The 14,986-nt window shown below is 48.3% G+C and overlaps 6 protein-coding genes across 6 annotated transcripts, besides 5 other annotated features; all 6 read right to left on the bottom strand.

The window, feature by feature from the left end:
* Window positions 1-14,986: part of a sequence feature (sequence corresponds to BAC RPCI93-3A7) that runs on past both edges of the window.
* On the bottom strand, window positions 73-1,362 carry Tb927.6.1170 (hypothetical protein, conserved; the record flags this gene model as incomplete). Its single annotated transcript, XM_840146.1, has 1 exon — window positions 73-1,362. One exon carries the CDS (start codon window positions 1,360-1,362, stop codon window positions 73-75), a length of 1,290 nt encoding a protein of 429 aa, XP_845239.1.
* Window positions 2,079-5,894, bottom strand: Tb927.6.1180 (hypothetical protein, conserved; the record flags this gene model as incomplete). Its single annotated transcript, XM_840147.1, has 1 exon — window positions 2,079-5,894. The coding sequence occupies one exon, from the start codon at window positions 5,892-5,894 to the stop codon at window positions 2,079-2,081; it is 3,816 nt and encodes a 1,271-aa protein (XP_845240.1).
* Window positions 6,074-6,095: a sequence feature (AT_rich).
* Window positions 6,694-6,728: a microsatellite.
* Window positions 7,243-7,278: a microsatellite.
* On the bottom strand, window positions 7,944-8,828 carry Tb927.6.1190 (hypothetical protein, conserved; the record flags this gene model as incomplete). Its single annotated transcript, XM_840148.1, has 1 exon — window positions 7,944-8,828. The coding sequence occupies one exon, from the start codon at window positions 8,826-8,828 to the stop codon at window positions 7,944-7,946; it is 885 nt and encodes a 294-aa protein (XP_845241.1).
* Tb927.6.1200 (hypothetical protein, conserved) lies at window positions 9,438-10,844 on the bottom strand (the record flags this gene model as incomplete). Its single annotated transcript, XM_840149.1, has 1 exon — window positions 9,438-10,844. The coding sequence occupies one exon, from the start codon at window positions 10,842-10,844 to the stop codon at window positions 9,438-9,440; it is 1,407 nt and encodes a 468-aa protein (XP_845242.1).
* On the bottom strand, window positions 11,327-11,944 carry Tb927.6.1210 (hypothetical protein, conserved; the record flags this gene model as incomplete). The annotated part of the gene is made up of 1 exon (XM_840150.1): window positions 11,327-11,944. The coding sequence occupies one exon, from the start codon at window positions 11,942-11,944 to the stop codon at window positions 11,327-11,329; it is 618 nt and encodes a 205-aa protein (XP_845243.1).
* Window positions 12,488-12,517: a microsatellite.
* Window positions 13,044-14,741, bottom strand: Tb927.6.1220 (hypothetical protein, conserved; the record flags this gene model as incomplete). Its single annotated transcript, XM_840151.1, has 1 exon — window positions 13,044-14,741. One exon carries the CDS (start codon window positions 14,739-14,741, stop codon window positions 13,044-13,046), a length of 1,698 nt encoding a protein of 565 aa, XP_845244.1.

Consider the following 14,986-nt stretch of genomic DNA (forward strand, 5'->3'; position numbering starts at 1 on the left):
ACAGTGAAGGTGTTTAACCGATCAAACCCTTCAAGATTAAACAACATACAGTGCACGTCGATGGCACCAGCGTCAATTCTCCAATCCCGCTGCGTTGTTGCCAAACCCTTCCGCCCTCAGCAGACCAAACATGGCATTCAGGGAAGCAGCGGTGATTGCCGCTTGGGCAGGGAGTGTAACCATGCAGCCACGAAAAGGCACCTCTTCCATTGTTTTGTAGTTGTATGCCCCCGTGCTGAGAAGTGAGAACAGTGAAAATGAGAGTTGTAACGCGGCCGCAGAAACCAATGAAGCAACGGCGACGGTAGGAGCCCGGTGCAGTACGGTAGGTTCCTGGAGTGACTTGGATAAAAGTTGTGTGCTTTGCTGTGCCGAAGGTCCGTCCCCATCATCCTGGGTATCCACGCCCGTGTCTTGCTCTGATATTCTCTCTTCATCTCCCACTTCTTGGGTCTTTGGCCCTTTATCGCTAGAAGTAGTGAGTAGATTCGTCCCTTCCTCCTCCTCTCGCTGGGGTTGGTTAAGTTGGTAACCCCACGGTTCCTGCTCAGAGACAACGGCTGGAGCAGTGCCGCTACTCGTAAGCCCCTCTCCACCAGCGGCAGCAGGACTTTCTCCTTCGATAACGGCATTTCCCGCCGGTTGTGGGTTGTCCACAACATCGGGGTTATAATTTGTCACCAGTACATCTGCAGCCCTATTTGGGTAGTCACCACTATAATCATCAGTGCCCAAAAGGGTGTCAGAAAGGGGATCGAACAACGTCCTCCTCTTATCCCGCCGCACCAAAAGGGCAACCACTCCTTGTCCCGTCATCACAGCCCATGCAATGTGACAAAGCAATAGGAGAAATGCCTGCAAAACAGCGTGCTGTAAAAGCGGCATTTGAGGGCAGATGTTGAAGTCGTACAGCGTTGTACCATCGGTGTAAAATTCAAGACGCCGTGTAGCATCCAACAGCGTACCAGCACCGCGTAGGGATGAAACCATCCCCATGCCACAACCTACTGCAGCTGAAGTTAGGGCAAACCGCGAGGAACTCTTAGCGATTAATTGGCCATAGCCGCGGGCAAATCGTTCCAATCGGTAAAGAAATACGAAAAGCATGACCCGAAATAGTATGCTGGTACAAACTTGGATCAGAACGACAACATACGAGATTGCATTCGTGTGGTCTTCCGTTCGCACGTTCTGCACGATCGTGTAAAGTATTCCAGTAAGTAAAAGTGAAACGTAAGCAGAAACGGCGCCAAAGAGGGTAATAATGAGGAGCTGAGGATATGCCCTTAGGGAAACTGCTGTTAATAAACACAGTGGCGAATAAAGAAGTAAAAAGCAGCCAACAATGCCAATAAAGTGCATGGTTTGCAGAGTCAACTAAAGAAGCAACGCCTTTGGCTACTTTCCCTCGTGCCGCTCCCCTGCAGAACGTTTGCAGCAGCGGTCCACTGCCCACAGCCTCTTTGATTGCCTTTTCTACTCTTTTGCCCTTGGGAAATTAAAAAAAAACTTGAGGATGAACAAAAGTGAGATAACCGACAGAAATGTTAACTAGAGAGAAAACACGGTCATTGGATTGTCAGCAGCGGCACGTATCGGCAAACTACGGGAACTTGCGGTACCTCGTTTAGGAATCTTCGAAAGCAACATTGCGCCCCGCAAAGAACGCAGAACCCACAAGTGGCGTTGCACGCCGCACAACGGCAAAAAGGAATACTGACTGGGAGGAGGGAGGATAATTTGGTACATACGGTGTTCTCGCGTACTGTTATTAGAGACCTGTAAGCCTTTGCCCACTCAATTTTTCCCCCTCCCCTTCTCTCACTTCCATCCAATTCTAAAATAATATGTATCTATAAGCAAACGTAGAATCATATACACATTCACACTTTTTGATTATGGGAAATTCTTTGCATCTATTTCAGCTCTATTCAACATGACGATTCTTCGAAGGGCTCTTTTAAATAAAACAACCGGTGTTTAAGGATGAGGGGGAATAACTGAAACAAAGAAAACAAACGAAAAATAGATAATGAGTAGCAGAACTCGGTCCACTGAATGATGGTAGAAGCGTTGCCTCATGCACCCTCCTCCTCCGACGACGAATCATCGAAACTAGTAAACTGCTTTACTGCAGGTGGCTTCTGTTTTTGAGCTTCTTTAGATTTTGTGGAGGAGTCACTGCTGGCAGTCGATACACCATGCCGCGGTACAGTGAAACTGATATCCTCACCAGGATCTTCAATCGGTTGAAATGTTCCTCTCCTTCCGATGTGGCTTCCAACTATGCTCCCCAGTCCCTCATCGGTGCCAGTTTCAGGGGGCACATTAGATGCCCTCCCTGTAGTGACAACACTCAAATCGCTCTTTAGGCCATCACCTTCTGCTTTTTTACCCTCGGCCGTTTTCACCTCCTTCGTTTCCTCTTCCTTCTCATCAACCTTTGGAGCTTCCGTCCGTGTCGGCTCTGACATCGGTGCAGTGGGATGATCCTCTGAATCGTCGTCCCAGTCGTCGTACTGGCTGACCGTTACCTTTGTCTTCGGCGCTTCAGAGTCTCCTTTTTCCTCTTCCTCCCTCGTTGAATCCGCCTTGGAAACTGTGAGAATCGGCCCCATCACGGCTGTGTCCTTCGATGACGATGGTGGCGTTAGAGTTTTTTCCACAGAGGGTTTCATTCGCGTAATGGAATCGCTACTGCTATTGCTTTCACTAGGTTTGAGTGAGACAGGCAACGCAGTGGCGTCAACGTTCGCCCTGACCAGCTCATCGCCCCTTCGCTCTTGGGTTCGGTGTTGCTTCTGCTGCGGCTGGCGTGCCTCAGCCGAGGAGGCACTCGAAGACGACTCCCGTGGTGCAAACATAATGGGACCCCGTTTTTCAATAGGAACGGACATCTCCAATGTGTTAACTGTTGAATCTGAAGACGAACCCTCAACCTTCCTTGCTACTGCTGATTGGGTTGGGCGGTCAATAATTGACTTGGTATTCGATGCAGACGGTGGTTTCTTGTCGTCAATACTGCCCTGAACTGTAGAACCAGTTTGAGCCAAGTTTCCCTCTTTGGCTGTTGATTCAACTTTTGTTGGTAGAGCCGGACTCAAGAGCCTTTTTCCTTGGGAGATCAGGCTGCTATCTGAGGACTGAGATAGTCGTGGGGGCTTTTGAGGCTCGGGTGAATCTGCAAGCTGCGATGGATCAGACTCCACCCTCCGCATTGAAGTGCCCGCCAACACGTTCGGAGCTAAACCAGCGACCAGCGACTCTCCTGCGGTGCTCCTCTTTATTACCGGTGTTGACGCTACGTTTCCTTGTCCTTCACTGGAAGAGGTCATACGGTGCGAGTCAAAAAGCGCTTTTTCAACACGCGGAACTTGAGAAGGCCACCCATCTCCCTTCTCAGTTGCTCTCACCTCCTTCGTGCACACCGACTGCGAAAGTGTTGTGGTAAAATGTTGTGTCTCCTTGAGCTCATCGTGCACCTCCCTTAGGGTCTCCCTCATTTCCCCTAGTAAATTTTGCTGGCGTCGGTGTTCGTCTTCCAGGCGTTTGATCCTCAAGCTACAGTCCTCCTGAGACCCTGCCCACTGTTTGTGCTGCGTAACATCAGCCCCAATGGTGTGAAGTTCTGTTTCGAGTGTTCTCACAGCCCTGCGAATTGCATTCAGATCCTGTTGCAGCACACAGTCCTTGAAACGCCGCTCAGATGCCTCGTCAATTTCCGTCAGGGTACCATTTAGGGCATCAATCTTCGCTCTACACGCCTGAAGGTCGCGGGCGAACTGTTGCTGTTGCTGTTGGACCGTCTCTCCAACTTGGGTTACCAGCGAGCTTGTGGACTGCCCTTTGTCTTCCAGCCGATCTAACCGGGAGCTTGCCTCATTTGCACGCGCTTCCAATTTATCTGTACGCTCCGCCATATTCGTCTCCACGCGCCGCATATGTTGGTTAAACTTTACTTCCAGCCGGCCTGCCATTTGTTCTGCTGCTATCTCGGCTTCATTTGTTGCAATTGCCGTCGCTTCCAGCTCACGGCGCGATTCCCTCTGTTCTTGCCACAAACGTTGATGTTGCTGAAGCTGCGCGGACAGCGTTTGGGTGTCCTTTGCATTGTCGTCAGCGGTGCTGCGCAGATTGGTGAGATCCGCGACCAGCCGGGTTGACTGCACTTCAAGCTGTGCCACACGACGCTCCATGCGCTCCACTTCGCCTCGAGATGTCGAACTGCTCGTTTCGCACCTCAGTGCTGCGTCGTTCGCGGCTTCCACCCTCGTGGACAACGCTTGCGAGCTGACGTTCATGTCACGGCGAAGTTGCTCAAGCCGCTCATTAAGGGAGCGCACAGTACCCTCAATGTTCAGTGCGTGTTGCTGGTTTTGCATTATGGCATTCTCCCCGCGACTGGCCTCAGCAGCCAATGTCTCACGGGCTTCCTCCAACACAACGATCCGGTGTTGCAGCTGCGGTATGCGATTATCTGTGATGCTTTCCAGTGACGTTCGTAGGTGCTGCTGCTGTTTCTCATAAACACTTACTCTATCCATCAGGGCATCGAGTTGCCGCTTTTCGTTTTGTTGTTCCTGGACGTCGCGTTCGTAAACGTGCCGTAAGGCGTCAACGCCACTCTCTGCTCTCTGCGCGGTGCGGCGTACACCCTCCAAGTCCGCCCTCAGTTTTTCGGCCGTCGAAACGGCAGCCAGATGAGATTCCAGTTGAGCCACCCGCGCATCACGATCCTCGATGGCGTCCTCTGCACGTTGCGCAGTTGCCATCGCGCGCTGCGAAACAACTACCGCCCTCTCCGCCACATCGCGCACCACTGCAATGGTCGCATCAGCGCGGCTTGCGGCCTCTTGTGCGCCGTCAGCCTTGCGCTCTGCCCTGTCTATACGAGACAACATTACCGCCGCACTCGCCTCAGCAGCTGAAACACGTTCCTGAAGTGTTGTCGTTTGAAGCCGTAGCTCTGCTCGGCACGTTGTTGTGCAGTCATGCACTTTGGCGCTCAAATCAGTCATGCCCTCAGTATGCTGTGCCATCTGTTTAACTAATGTGTCTATCGGCGCCTGTAGCTCTCGACGCGTTGTGGCAAGGTGAGACTTCCATGTTTTGTCAACAAGTTCCTGCACGTGCGTGCCAAACGCTTCCACATCAGACTTTAACTGCTGCTTCAGCTGCTGTCGTTCCCGTTGCTCCTCCGCTCGCATATCGATGTACCGCATAAGTTCCGCATCAAGCCGCTGGGCAATGGCGCTATTCTCACGTTCTTGGTGTTGTACACACTCCACACGAAGCAAGGCGCACTCAGACACCGCTGACTCCAGTCGTTCGCGCATCGCATCTACCTGCTCTCGCAGTTGTTCCTGCATGTCAAATTGGGTGCGGTCTCGCACTTTACTGTCACGAAGCAAATCCTCCACACGATGCTGTAGCAAAGATCGTGCTGTTTCCTCATCTTTCCGCTGCTGTTGAATGGCGACAGAGAGCTCATCTATCGCCCGACGTGATTGATGTTCAGATGTGCGCACCTCAACTAGCACCTCCTCCTTCCAGCGGCGACCCAGAGCTGTCAGTGTAGAAGAGCGGGAATCGCGCTCAGCGGCTAATTCACTGCGCAGACCGGCTACCTCACTCATCACAACACGCAGTTGCCGCTGGAGTTCCGCGATATACGCTGCTGAATCACCGCACTTTTCCCCATCATTGTCTGTGCGCCATGCCGCTTCAAAAGGAAAGTTCGAATTCCCCCTCATGTCTCCCGTCGCACTGCTGCTAGTCCTGAATTTCAGGTCCCGATCCGCCCATTCGCATGAACCTGCCGTCGACCTTCGATAATAAAGGGCATCTTCTGTTGCCCGTAGTAGTTTAGCCGCTTCGCGCCCGAAATCAGTCATATGCACGGGGCTACAGCTCTCCCTCTTTTTCTTTCCTCAATTTATCCGGCACAACGTAGTATTATGTATGATCCCCTTTTTCTTTTTTTTTTTGCAGTCCCGGTCAAGGCTTTGCAAGCAAATTATGTGACCCTTCCTTCACGAAACAAAATCAGATCCAACGAGCCTCTCTCTCTCTCTTTTTAATAATAATAATAATAACTTCCGCCCCGCGACGCTATTTCCCCCTTCCTTCAGCCGCTGTTTACTCTAATGTCTTGCCCTTCAGCCTGGTGGAATGAGACAGTGAATCAATAACAGGATAGAAAGAGGTGTGAATGGGATCAGTCAGAGGAAAAACCGACTGCCTCTCCTTCTCACTGTACTAAATCTCAAAGTCACTTATTTTCCACCACACTTTGGCCTCTGCCTCGTTTTATTATTTTTTTTTTTGGCGAGGGAGAGGTGATTCAGGATTTCTAAATTTCCAATATTTGCAAGACAAAAAAAAACAGATATACCCGAGGGTAGACAAAAAGACGAAGAAAAGAAGAATGGAAAGGGGAATATTGCAGCAATAACAAGATATAGATTTCAAACAAGTGAAAAAACAAAGCGACTGCCGACGAAAGAAAGAAGAGAAAAGGAAGTGCAAAAGTTTTATTATTAAAACTTTGAGAACGGGCAGAAAGTGCACATGAGAGGAACCCCAAAAAAGAAAAGGAAATATGGGACTTTTATTTTGCCCACTACCCGTTCCACATACGAGGTGAATGCTACACAATGTGAGAAACAAAATTAGTGGGGTTGGAGGGGGGAAAACAACAACAACAACAACAAAGAACAGTAACAACACTACATTACACGACTAATGCTGAGTGACGCCCGCCCCTTTAGTGGCGGTGTGATAATGACACAGATAATACCAAAAAAAAACATTCATAGTGAAAAGAAGCACCTCATTGTTTCCTCTCCATACATGACACCACATGCACCCACGGGGCACCGCAGTGCATACTCAATTCCAACTCCTCACCTTCATAGAACGTATTGCACCGTCGCATATGAAAGGGAAGCTGAAAAAGAAAGAAAGAAAGGAAGCGAAAAGCATCTACTGGTTTACTGTTGGTTTCAACAGCAATAGAAACGAACTTTCGAGCACTCCTCGGGGTCCTACAGCATCACTAAACCTTCACCACCACCCCCCTCTTCCCCGTTCCACCTTATCACTAGTGAGCCAAAACAACCAAAACAAGGGAATAATGAAATGAACTTGCGCACAGAAAAAGCACAACACCGGTTATTTGGTTGTTTTGCTTCACATACTTTCGGCCTACCGGCAGAAAAAAAAACACGATTTCCCCTCACGATGTATGTATATATATATATATTTATATTTACTTATGCACACCCGCGCGTGTGGGTGTGTACAGCACAATACGACCGTATACCCCATCAGAACTTGAGCATTCACCAAAAGAGAGGGCATGTGCAAAAATTCAGACAGAATGACAGTTAGAATTGATTTAAAATATTTGAAATAAAAAGGTGAAAGAGTGAGCGGAGGAGCATAAAGAGAAATGTAGCCTAAGCAACGATTTAGGCAACTTTTTGCATGAAGATACATTGGGGCAGCTCTGAACATCAAAGACAACACATGACGCTCTAGACTCACAACACAATCTCAATACCTTCATTCTATGAGCCATTTGTTTTCTTCCAGCTTTCTATTTGTCCTCTCTGTTCCCACTGTTTTGTACAACTCTCCGTGCCTCTCCTTCCCTTGCGGTGACAAATAGGGATAAGAAAAAGAAAAACACGGATACGTCGCGAAATATTGCCTGCTCTGACAGAGGCATGTCCCAACACCATTCCTTCATCATGCTGTAAACCTCTCCGTCTCCACTTGCCTCTAGTTTTTTTCTTCTTGCCTTTTCATTTAGAAACACATGTGATAATTAGATGTTCCTCTCTTCCCACCCACCCTCCTTTTACTTTGAACTATATCCTTTTTCGTTTTCGGTGTTGAAGGAGAGACAGCAGCGTCGTTACAACACGCACCGTCCTCCTCTACAATGTATATGCCTCAAATGTCTCCATCACATGTTCACTGCAAGAAGGTACGGGACATTTGTTGCAAATGTACTGCGCACAGTCCTTGCACAACACCTGGTGTTTGCACGGATAACAGATTACAGTGCAGAGGCGCCGACGACATACCATACACTTTGACCGCTCATTGATAGTCATGCGCACGCGGCTAATCATTTCTAACATCTCACGCTCAATTTCCTGCAACTGTTCCAACGACCGGTGCTGCAGTTCCGCGATTACTGGCATTTGTACGTGGGTGCTAAAGACCTCAATTGTAATTTCCTCTCTTAGCGCTTTCAGTACCCGCTCCCTTCGCTCCGTAAGTGCTGAATCTTCACCGTAACGTTTCCTTCGCATCTCAGGCACCAATGCTCTTTGTTTATGCTCCTCCAGCATGTCTAAGCGGAACTGAATTTGTGAGGGGTTCAGGAAGGGCACACCAGCCTCACATGTCATTTCCACCCATTGCTGATACTCCGCTGGACGGAATGGGGAATTCGAAATGGAGTTGAGTTGCACAACATTCCCGTTTTGCGTAGCTCGGAAACATGGGGGAAGCTCAATCACAATATGCCATTCAGTACAGGCCATGTCGGCGGAAAACCCCGAGTACTTTGGACCCCTCCGCGCCCCTCTAACACAAGCGATGTAGTAGTGATCACTATTATCACGCCGCATGTCTTCACTGCGCATTTCTAATAACACCCGCACGTAGCAACCGCGGACTACCTCCTCGAAGTTCTTCCACTCAATAAAGTTCACAAGTGTTGTGCGAAACAACTGAAGTTTCTTGAGCATGTCGTACGGTGGCGCCGGTATATGCTCATCTAACAAATAGTCGGTCTGAGGTGTAGCGGCCATATGTGGCAAGGTACGACAGCCGTCTTACACAACCTATACTTCCTCCCTTGCCTCTGTGCTTATCAATTTTATCGTTTGAAAACTATTCCGTACCGCCTGTGTTCGGTTTTTCCTCCGTTTGGCTACCGTTGGTCTTTATTTATTTATTGGTGGCTGCCTTAACTTGGAGATGAGCCGGTGGTTCCCGCGTCTTGCACTAAATCCTTCGTTGCTGTTGTTGTTATTTCCCGATCCTTGTCTTATCTTCCGGGTCCCGATTCCTTCGCCTCACTTCACAACTAACAATGACAGCCCGCAAAGAGGAGGAGAGAGCCAGCAAAGGAATAAGGAAATAAAGTTTAAGAGGGCAAAACATGTAAATTAGCAAAATAAATAATAAATAAAACCGCGCAGGTCCTCCCTTTTTGGTGAAGATGCAGAAGGAGGAGACATTTGGAGACGTGAATGTCAATGCAACAACGTACGGAACGAGCACACCGTTACATCTCTCATCCTCAAACGTTTCGAAAGTTCAGCGGTGTGGGTCCATCACCTTCTTTACGTGGGTGCACATTCACGGCCCCGCGGCCCCTTTTCGGTCTTTACTGACCATTGTTCATCGGTCAGTTTTTACTTCTCACTTAATAATTCCAACCAGTTAACCACACCCTTCGGCACCTCCATGGAAAAGACGTCTCCCATGCAGTTAACAAAATGCAGTGTGTCCTCTGCATTCCTGAAACATTTGTCCTCAGCGATAAATGTTGAAGTCACCTCAAAGTTCTCGGGTGACATCTTTATATTGCGTATATCCTCCAGAAACTTCTCTTCCTCCTTCATGTGTCGCGCAAATGATGCCATCACCCCTAAAAGCAGCGGATAGTCGCCCAAGTCTTTCATCCGCATGCCACTGCGGTAAAAATTTTGCAGCCACGGCTCATCGGCGATATCAAGAGAAAAGTGCCGCAGAATGTAAGGCATACCAGTAATCCTGAGGATTTTGTGTCTCAACTCGTCTGTACTCTCCTTATTATCGGATCTCTCGGCCATCCTACCTGCTTCCTCAATGCTAGCATCCGCCACTTGTAGACATCCCTGCAAGTGTTCATAATTTTTCGCATGGTAGTGTGTATAGAGAAGCTCAACTCCCACTAAACGAGCATCGGTCGTCCACAACTGCTGTGGTGTATGCCAATGTGTCACCAGTTGTTCCGCGTAAGCTGCCAATGGGGGAACGCGGTAAGCTAAGAAACGTATGAACCGTCTCTGAGCCTCCACCGTGGGGTCTAAGTTCGCTTCAGCGAGGCAATGAATTGCGTCGATAGCTGTATTCATCTTCCGTGTGAGAGAAGCTGATATAATTACCGCGGACGCAGCCGTCTGATCCCAGCGAGCAGAGGAATGACTCATCCACAACCATAATGTTAACACCTTCCTGTGGTCTCCACCCCGAGCGAGAAACAACAACACCGCGCCATAGTCCCTTGGACTGACAAATGACTTACGCAGAGCGATGTTAAACGCATCCACAACATTTTGCCTATCCTCAGCCAAGGTGTGATCGCTCAGCAAGCATAATGAGTTAATAAGCGTACCTGAGAGATGTGGCACCTCCCGTATTTCACGCATTAACATCTGCTTCACCTCCCGTGCGTAATCTGTTTTCGCCACCTTTTCCGCAAGGGCGCAAAGAAGCTCACAACACATGCCCACCGATACCGGGCGAAGCGCGTCGGCTAATTGTAACAGAGTCTTCGCCTCAATGCCATTTTTAGAAGATAATAATTGCATGAGCTGCGTCCCTACTTCCCGGGCAGAGGGATGGGAAGAAAGCAACGCCACCACCCGCCGTGGTTCCCTCTGCAAAAGATAACTTCGACCCAAGCCAGCAGCTATGGGGACAGGAAGCGGTGCAACGGGATATTTCTCACGGAATGCTGACGCAACTTTCTGCACAGCTGCGGCATCATCGGGTACAAACTCGCTGCCGCACAGCAACTGCTGGAAACTAAGCAGCCGTGTAGCGCATCGCCGCATACCCAAACACAATCGAGGGTTCTTTCTACATAACAATGTGGGGAAATCATTGTACGTTTGAATAAGGGTGAAGCTGATATTGAAGAAAACAACAGCGCGACTTCCAGGAAAACATATCTATTACACTGTAAACGAAAAATAAACATGAACAAACAATAATCTTCCCGAGGTGATTGTGTGTGTATGCGCGTGCGGGAAGAGTGTTGAGAGAGCCAAACAGATGTGCCCCTGCCCACACGGGTGTACACGCAATAAAATGAATGAAATTGGTCCCACGGGCCTACGGGGGTGACAAAAGTAACCTGATTTATTTAATCACGATTGCATCGGTCTAAAATAAAAGCTGTGAAGTTCTAAATCGTTTCCCTAGTTGGAGAAAATACCTTCCCACCTGCTTAATTTGGACATGGCAACCCCATGTTGCACATTCCTCCGCCATTCAAGCAAAGGACGAGAGGAGGCGCGTGAGATACTAACAAAGATTACCTAGCTCCCAAGACAGAAGCAACTTTCCTTCTATCCTCATCATCCATCCTTTCCCAAAGGCAGCGTACAGTTTGGGGATCGCGAAGGTCGTACATCGAAAGTGTCTCTCCAACGGCTTCCTCAAGAAGCTCCACGACAGCGGAAATGCGTGCCAACATGGCTTGATGTTGCCTCCACTTAGCAGTGGATTGATTTGCATTGTCACCCTTCGAAAGCTCAACGAACTTGTCGACCAACGCAGTGCAAAGTTTGCACACACGTGCCAGTGTTTCATCTACGTCACTACTTGTGTTGTACCCAAACCACTTCGCTGGGAGGAGGCCTTCAACCTCCTCAGGGGAAATACATTGTGCCACATTCTCTTCCCAGTGGCTCTCTCGTTCTGTCCATGAGAGGTCCCATGAGCGTATGTCTATTTCAGCTGCAGGATTGAAAAGAACTGTGCTTGTGGTGCGTCTGTCCCACTCTTGAAGGAGATGATTCCTGATGACGTCGAGGTCACGGGCGGATGACTCGGGGCCGGTGACAGATGCATCGTACGGGTTAATGGTATTCATTTTCCTGCAGCCAGTCATCCGCTCAGGATCTAATGTGTATGGTAGAATGGAATGCATTGTGCACAATGATCTTTTTCTTTTTTTAAAAAAAAGACAAGGAACGGTTACAATAGAAACACCAACTATAGTAAACTACTTTTTCTCTAAAAACAATGAGTGAAAAACTTTAACTTATTGCACCCTAAAGGGGGAAGGGAAAGTACGACACACCGTATGTGTCTTTTTTTTTCCTGCTATTTTAAGGGGTAAGAAGCACAAGGAAAAAAGAGGGCGAAGCATTAGAGTGGCGTAAGAACAGAAAATAAAGTGTAACGATGGTATTCCGGAGGCAGAAACGCTCTGAAAAACGGGGAGGAAGCGCGGAATCAGAGATAAAACAAAATGTAAACGATGCACATCCGCACAGCAGGGGCCGTTACGCAGACCTACCCAAGTAGGCAAAAAACAATCGTGAAGACCATAAAAACAAGTGAAAAAATATATGTAGAAACAACGTGTGGTAAACGGAGTGCATCTGTAAGTATAATTCTGTGCGATGTATTTCCCAATAGATAGAAAAAAAACAGTACGGAGAAAAGAGAAGAATATAAGTTGGTCACGATATATATATATATATATATATATATATATGCACGAAAATAAAGTTTCACCGAGAAGTCATGCATGGACCCACCACAAAGTGACAAGGATGGCCACCATCATTTGAGTGGTAAGGCGCAGGGAGCTGGACATAATGGTCATTAGCGTCACACCCAGAGACTTACGTGGCGCTTCAGCAACGCATTTAAGGCGGTAATGCAGCTCAACATATCTCTGCTCGAGGTTATCAAATTCCTCCTCCGTCACCTCCATGCAGCGAATGGAAAGCTGAATCGCAGAAGCTATTTTGCCTAAAAGAGAGAAACCACGCAACAAGAAAAAACAGAGACAACAATGGGTAATTTAGAAGGAACCTGTCACACACCTACAGCCCAAAACTGCCGCAAAGCTGACTTCCTTTCAGTCCTCTTCAATTAAAAACAGTTTGAGACCACTCACTTGTGGTACTGTACCCTCTTCCATATATATATATATATACCCTATGGGTGCCAAAACCTATGAAAAAAAGAAAACTCCAAAGACTGAAGGATGAAAATGAATGGCAGCAACACTCCTTTTACCACAGTGTGGAGGTCCTGCGTAAGCTTGCCGCGGGAACAAATTCCTCTGGAGGCAGCAGATCCTTCGTAACGGGGCAACGATACAAAACGCGTACTTCAGGACCGCGATGTGGCATGGGTGATGAATGAGAGGCTTCATTCGATTTTTCCCTGATTTGTTTTTCTAAGGCTGCCTTGTAAGCTTCCCTTTTTTGCTTGGCTTTCCGGTTCTCTTCCTCTGTATACCGTTTAGTCTCCGAAATAGTTTCCTGAAGAAGGCGTTTCTCCTCTTCCAGAGCCCTATCCTTTGCTGCACGTTGTGCCTCCCGACTGGAGGCAATGTGTTTTTCTAAGTTGTCATAGAACTCTTGCTCTCTTTTCAGCCGGTTTTTCTCCTCCCTCTCATGAGCTGAGTAAAGCAAAAATTTATCATGGCACTCATTTGCAGAGCTAACTTTCTTCAGGCCCTCTTTCTTCTTGCTTGCATCTCGCGTAACCATGGACATGGCTTTTTGTCTCTTCAGCTTTTCAGCTCTTCGACTTTGCTTTTCTTCCCGCTCGATTCGCTCTATGTATTGATTAAACTTCTTTTCACCCTCTATTCTTTCCAGCCTCTCTCCCTTGCGGATTCTCTCAGCTTGCTCAGCTAGTTGCTTGTTCACCTCAGCAAGCTTACGACATTCATTCCATCTAACTGAAGGGTTGTCACCCTCGAAGCGAAAAAAACATTCAGTTGGTTGACCAAATGAGAGCGCTGCCGCGCCCTCCTCGACTGCACCATCGTCACTCCCGCGAGCCGCTTGTAAAGACGGATTTCTTCCCACATCGTGGGCGTATCTTTTCCCACCGAAAGAAACACCCTTGCCTCCACCATAGTTCCATGCTGCCTCCATGGCACGCTGACGTTGGCGTTCATCCCTTTTTTTCTCAGCAAGTTCACGATTTGCATCCATTAGCGCTACACATCGATCCCGTTGAATACGCTTTCTCCTTGTATCATTATTCCACGGAAAAGGCTCGTAGTGCAGATCCCAGGCCGCTCCTTCAACTGGCTCCCCCTTTTTATGATTATCTAGTGATTCAAACGCTGCCTGCTGCAGTTGGTCTCGTAAGGCCTTCTTTCCTTCTATGGTTTTCTCGGGATCTAACGCATTACATGCCACGGTGTAACTTTCTATTCCGTTTGCTTCAGTCTCCATGCGCCGGCGTTGCTGAGCCTCACGTTCAGCTCTTGTGCGGTGCGCTTGCTCCATATTTACCTCTTGTAAACTCTTCAGTAGCCTTTGCTTGCACTTCGCGTCGTCCCTTTCACCCCAAGCATCAACCTCATGACGGTGGCACCGGTGACGCACCTTCTCTCCCATTGCTCGTTGCTTTTTCACTTCTGCCAGCTGCATGTTGATCGCGTTTCTCGACGGTATCTTGGCATCGTATATGAGGTACTCTACATTAGGGCGATTATTTTTCCCAACTACTGTCATGACTTCACCACTGAACTCAGCCATGGGCGCGCGAGGGGCTTGCAGTTCCTTTTTTGTGTTTACCGCAGTTGCAATCCGCGCGACCTTTTGACTCACAGGCGGCCGTCTGCACGGGGACATGACGCGATGGGTGTTCCGCACCGCCTGCGCTTTTGGTTGAGGTGGTACGGGGTCATTGGGAATCGAAACCTTCAAGTGCTGAAGAAGTGCAAACTCCTGCGACGCGCATTCCATAGGGTTGTCCAATGAAGGAGTGGAGACAATTCGTACAGGTGCTTAAAAATCTTTCCTATTTTTTAAAGAAAAAGAAGAAAGGAAGGAAGGAAGAGAATTACAAAAATCGAAGTGTTTTTTTTTTAAAATTTCATGCATTCGTGGAGTAACGCAAGCGTCGCTACCTCAGGAACCAGTCAGTGGTGGAGGGGTTATGAAATTGTATACAACACGCAGAGGGGAAGAGCGGAGGATGTGAAAAATAA

Source organism: Trypanosoma brucei, chromosome 6, assembly GCF_000002445.2.
Source record: "Trypanosoma brucei brucei TREU927 chromosome 6, complete sequence".
Classification (NCBI taxonomy): domain Eukaryota; phylum Euglenozoa; class Kinetoplastea; order Trypanosomatida; family Trypanosomatidae; genus Trypanosoma; species Trypanosoma brucei.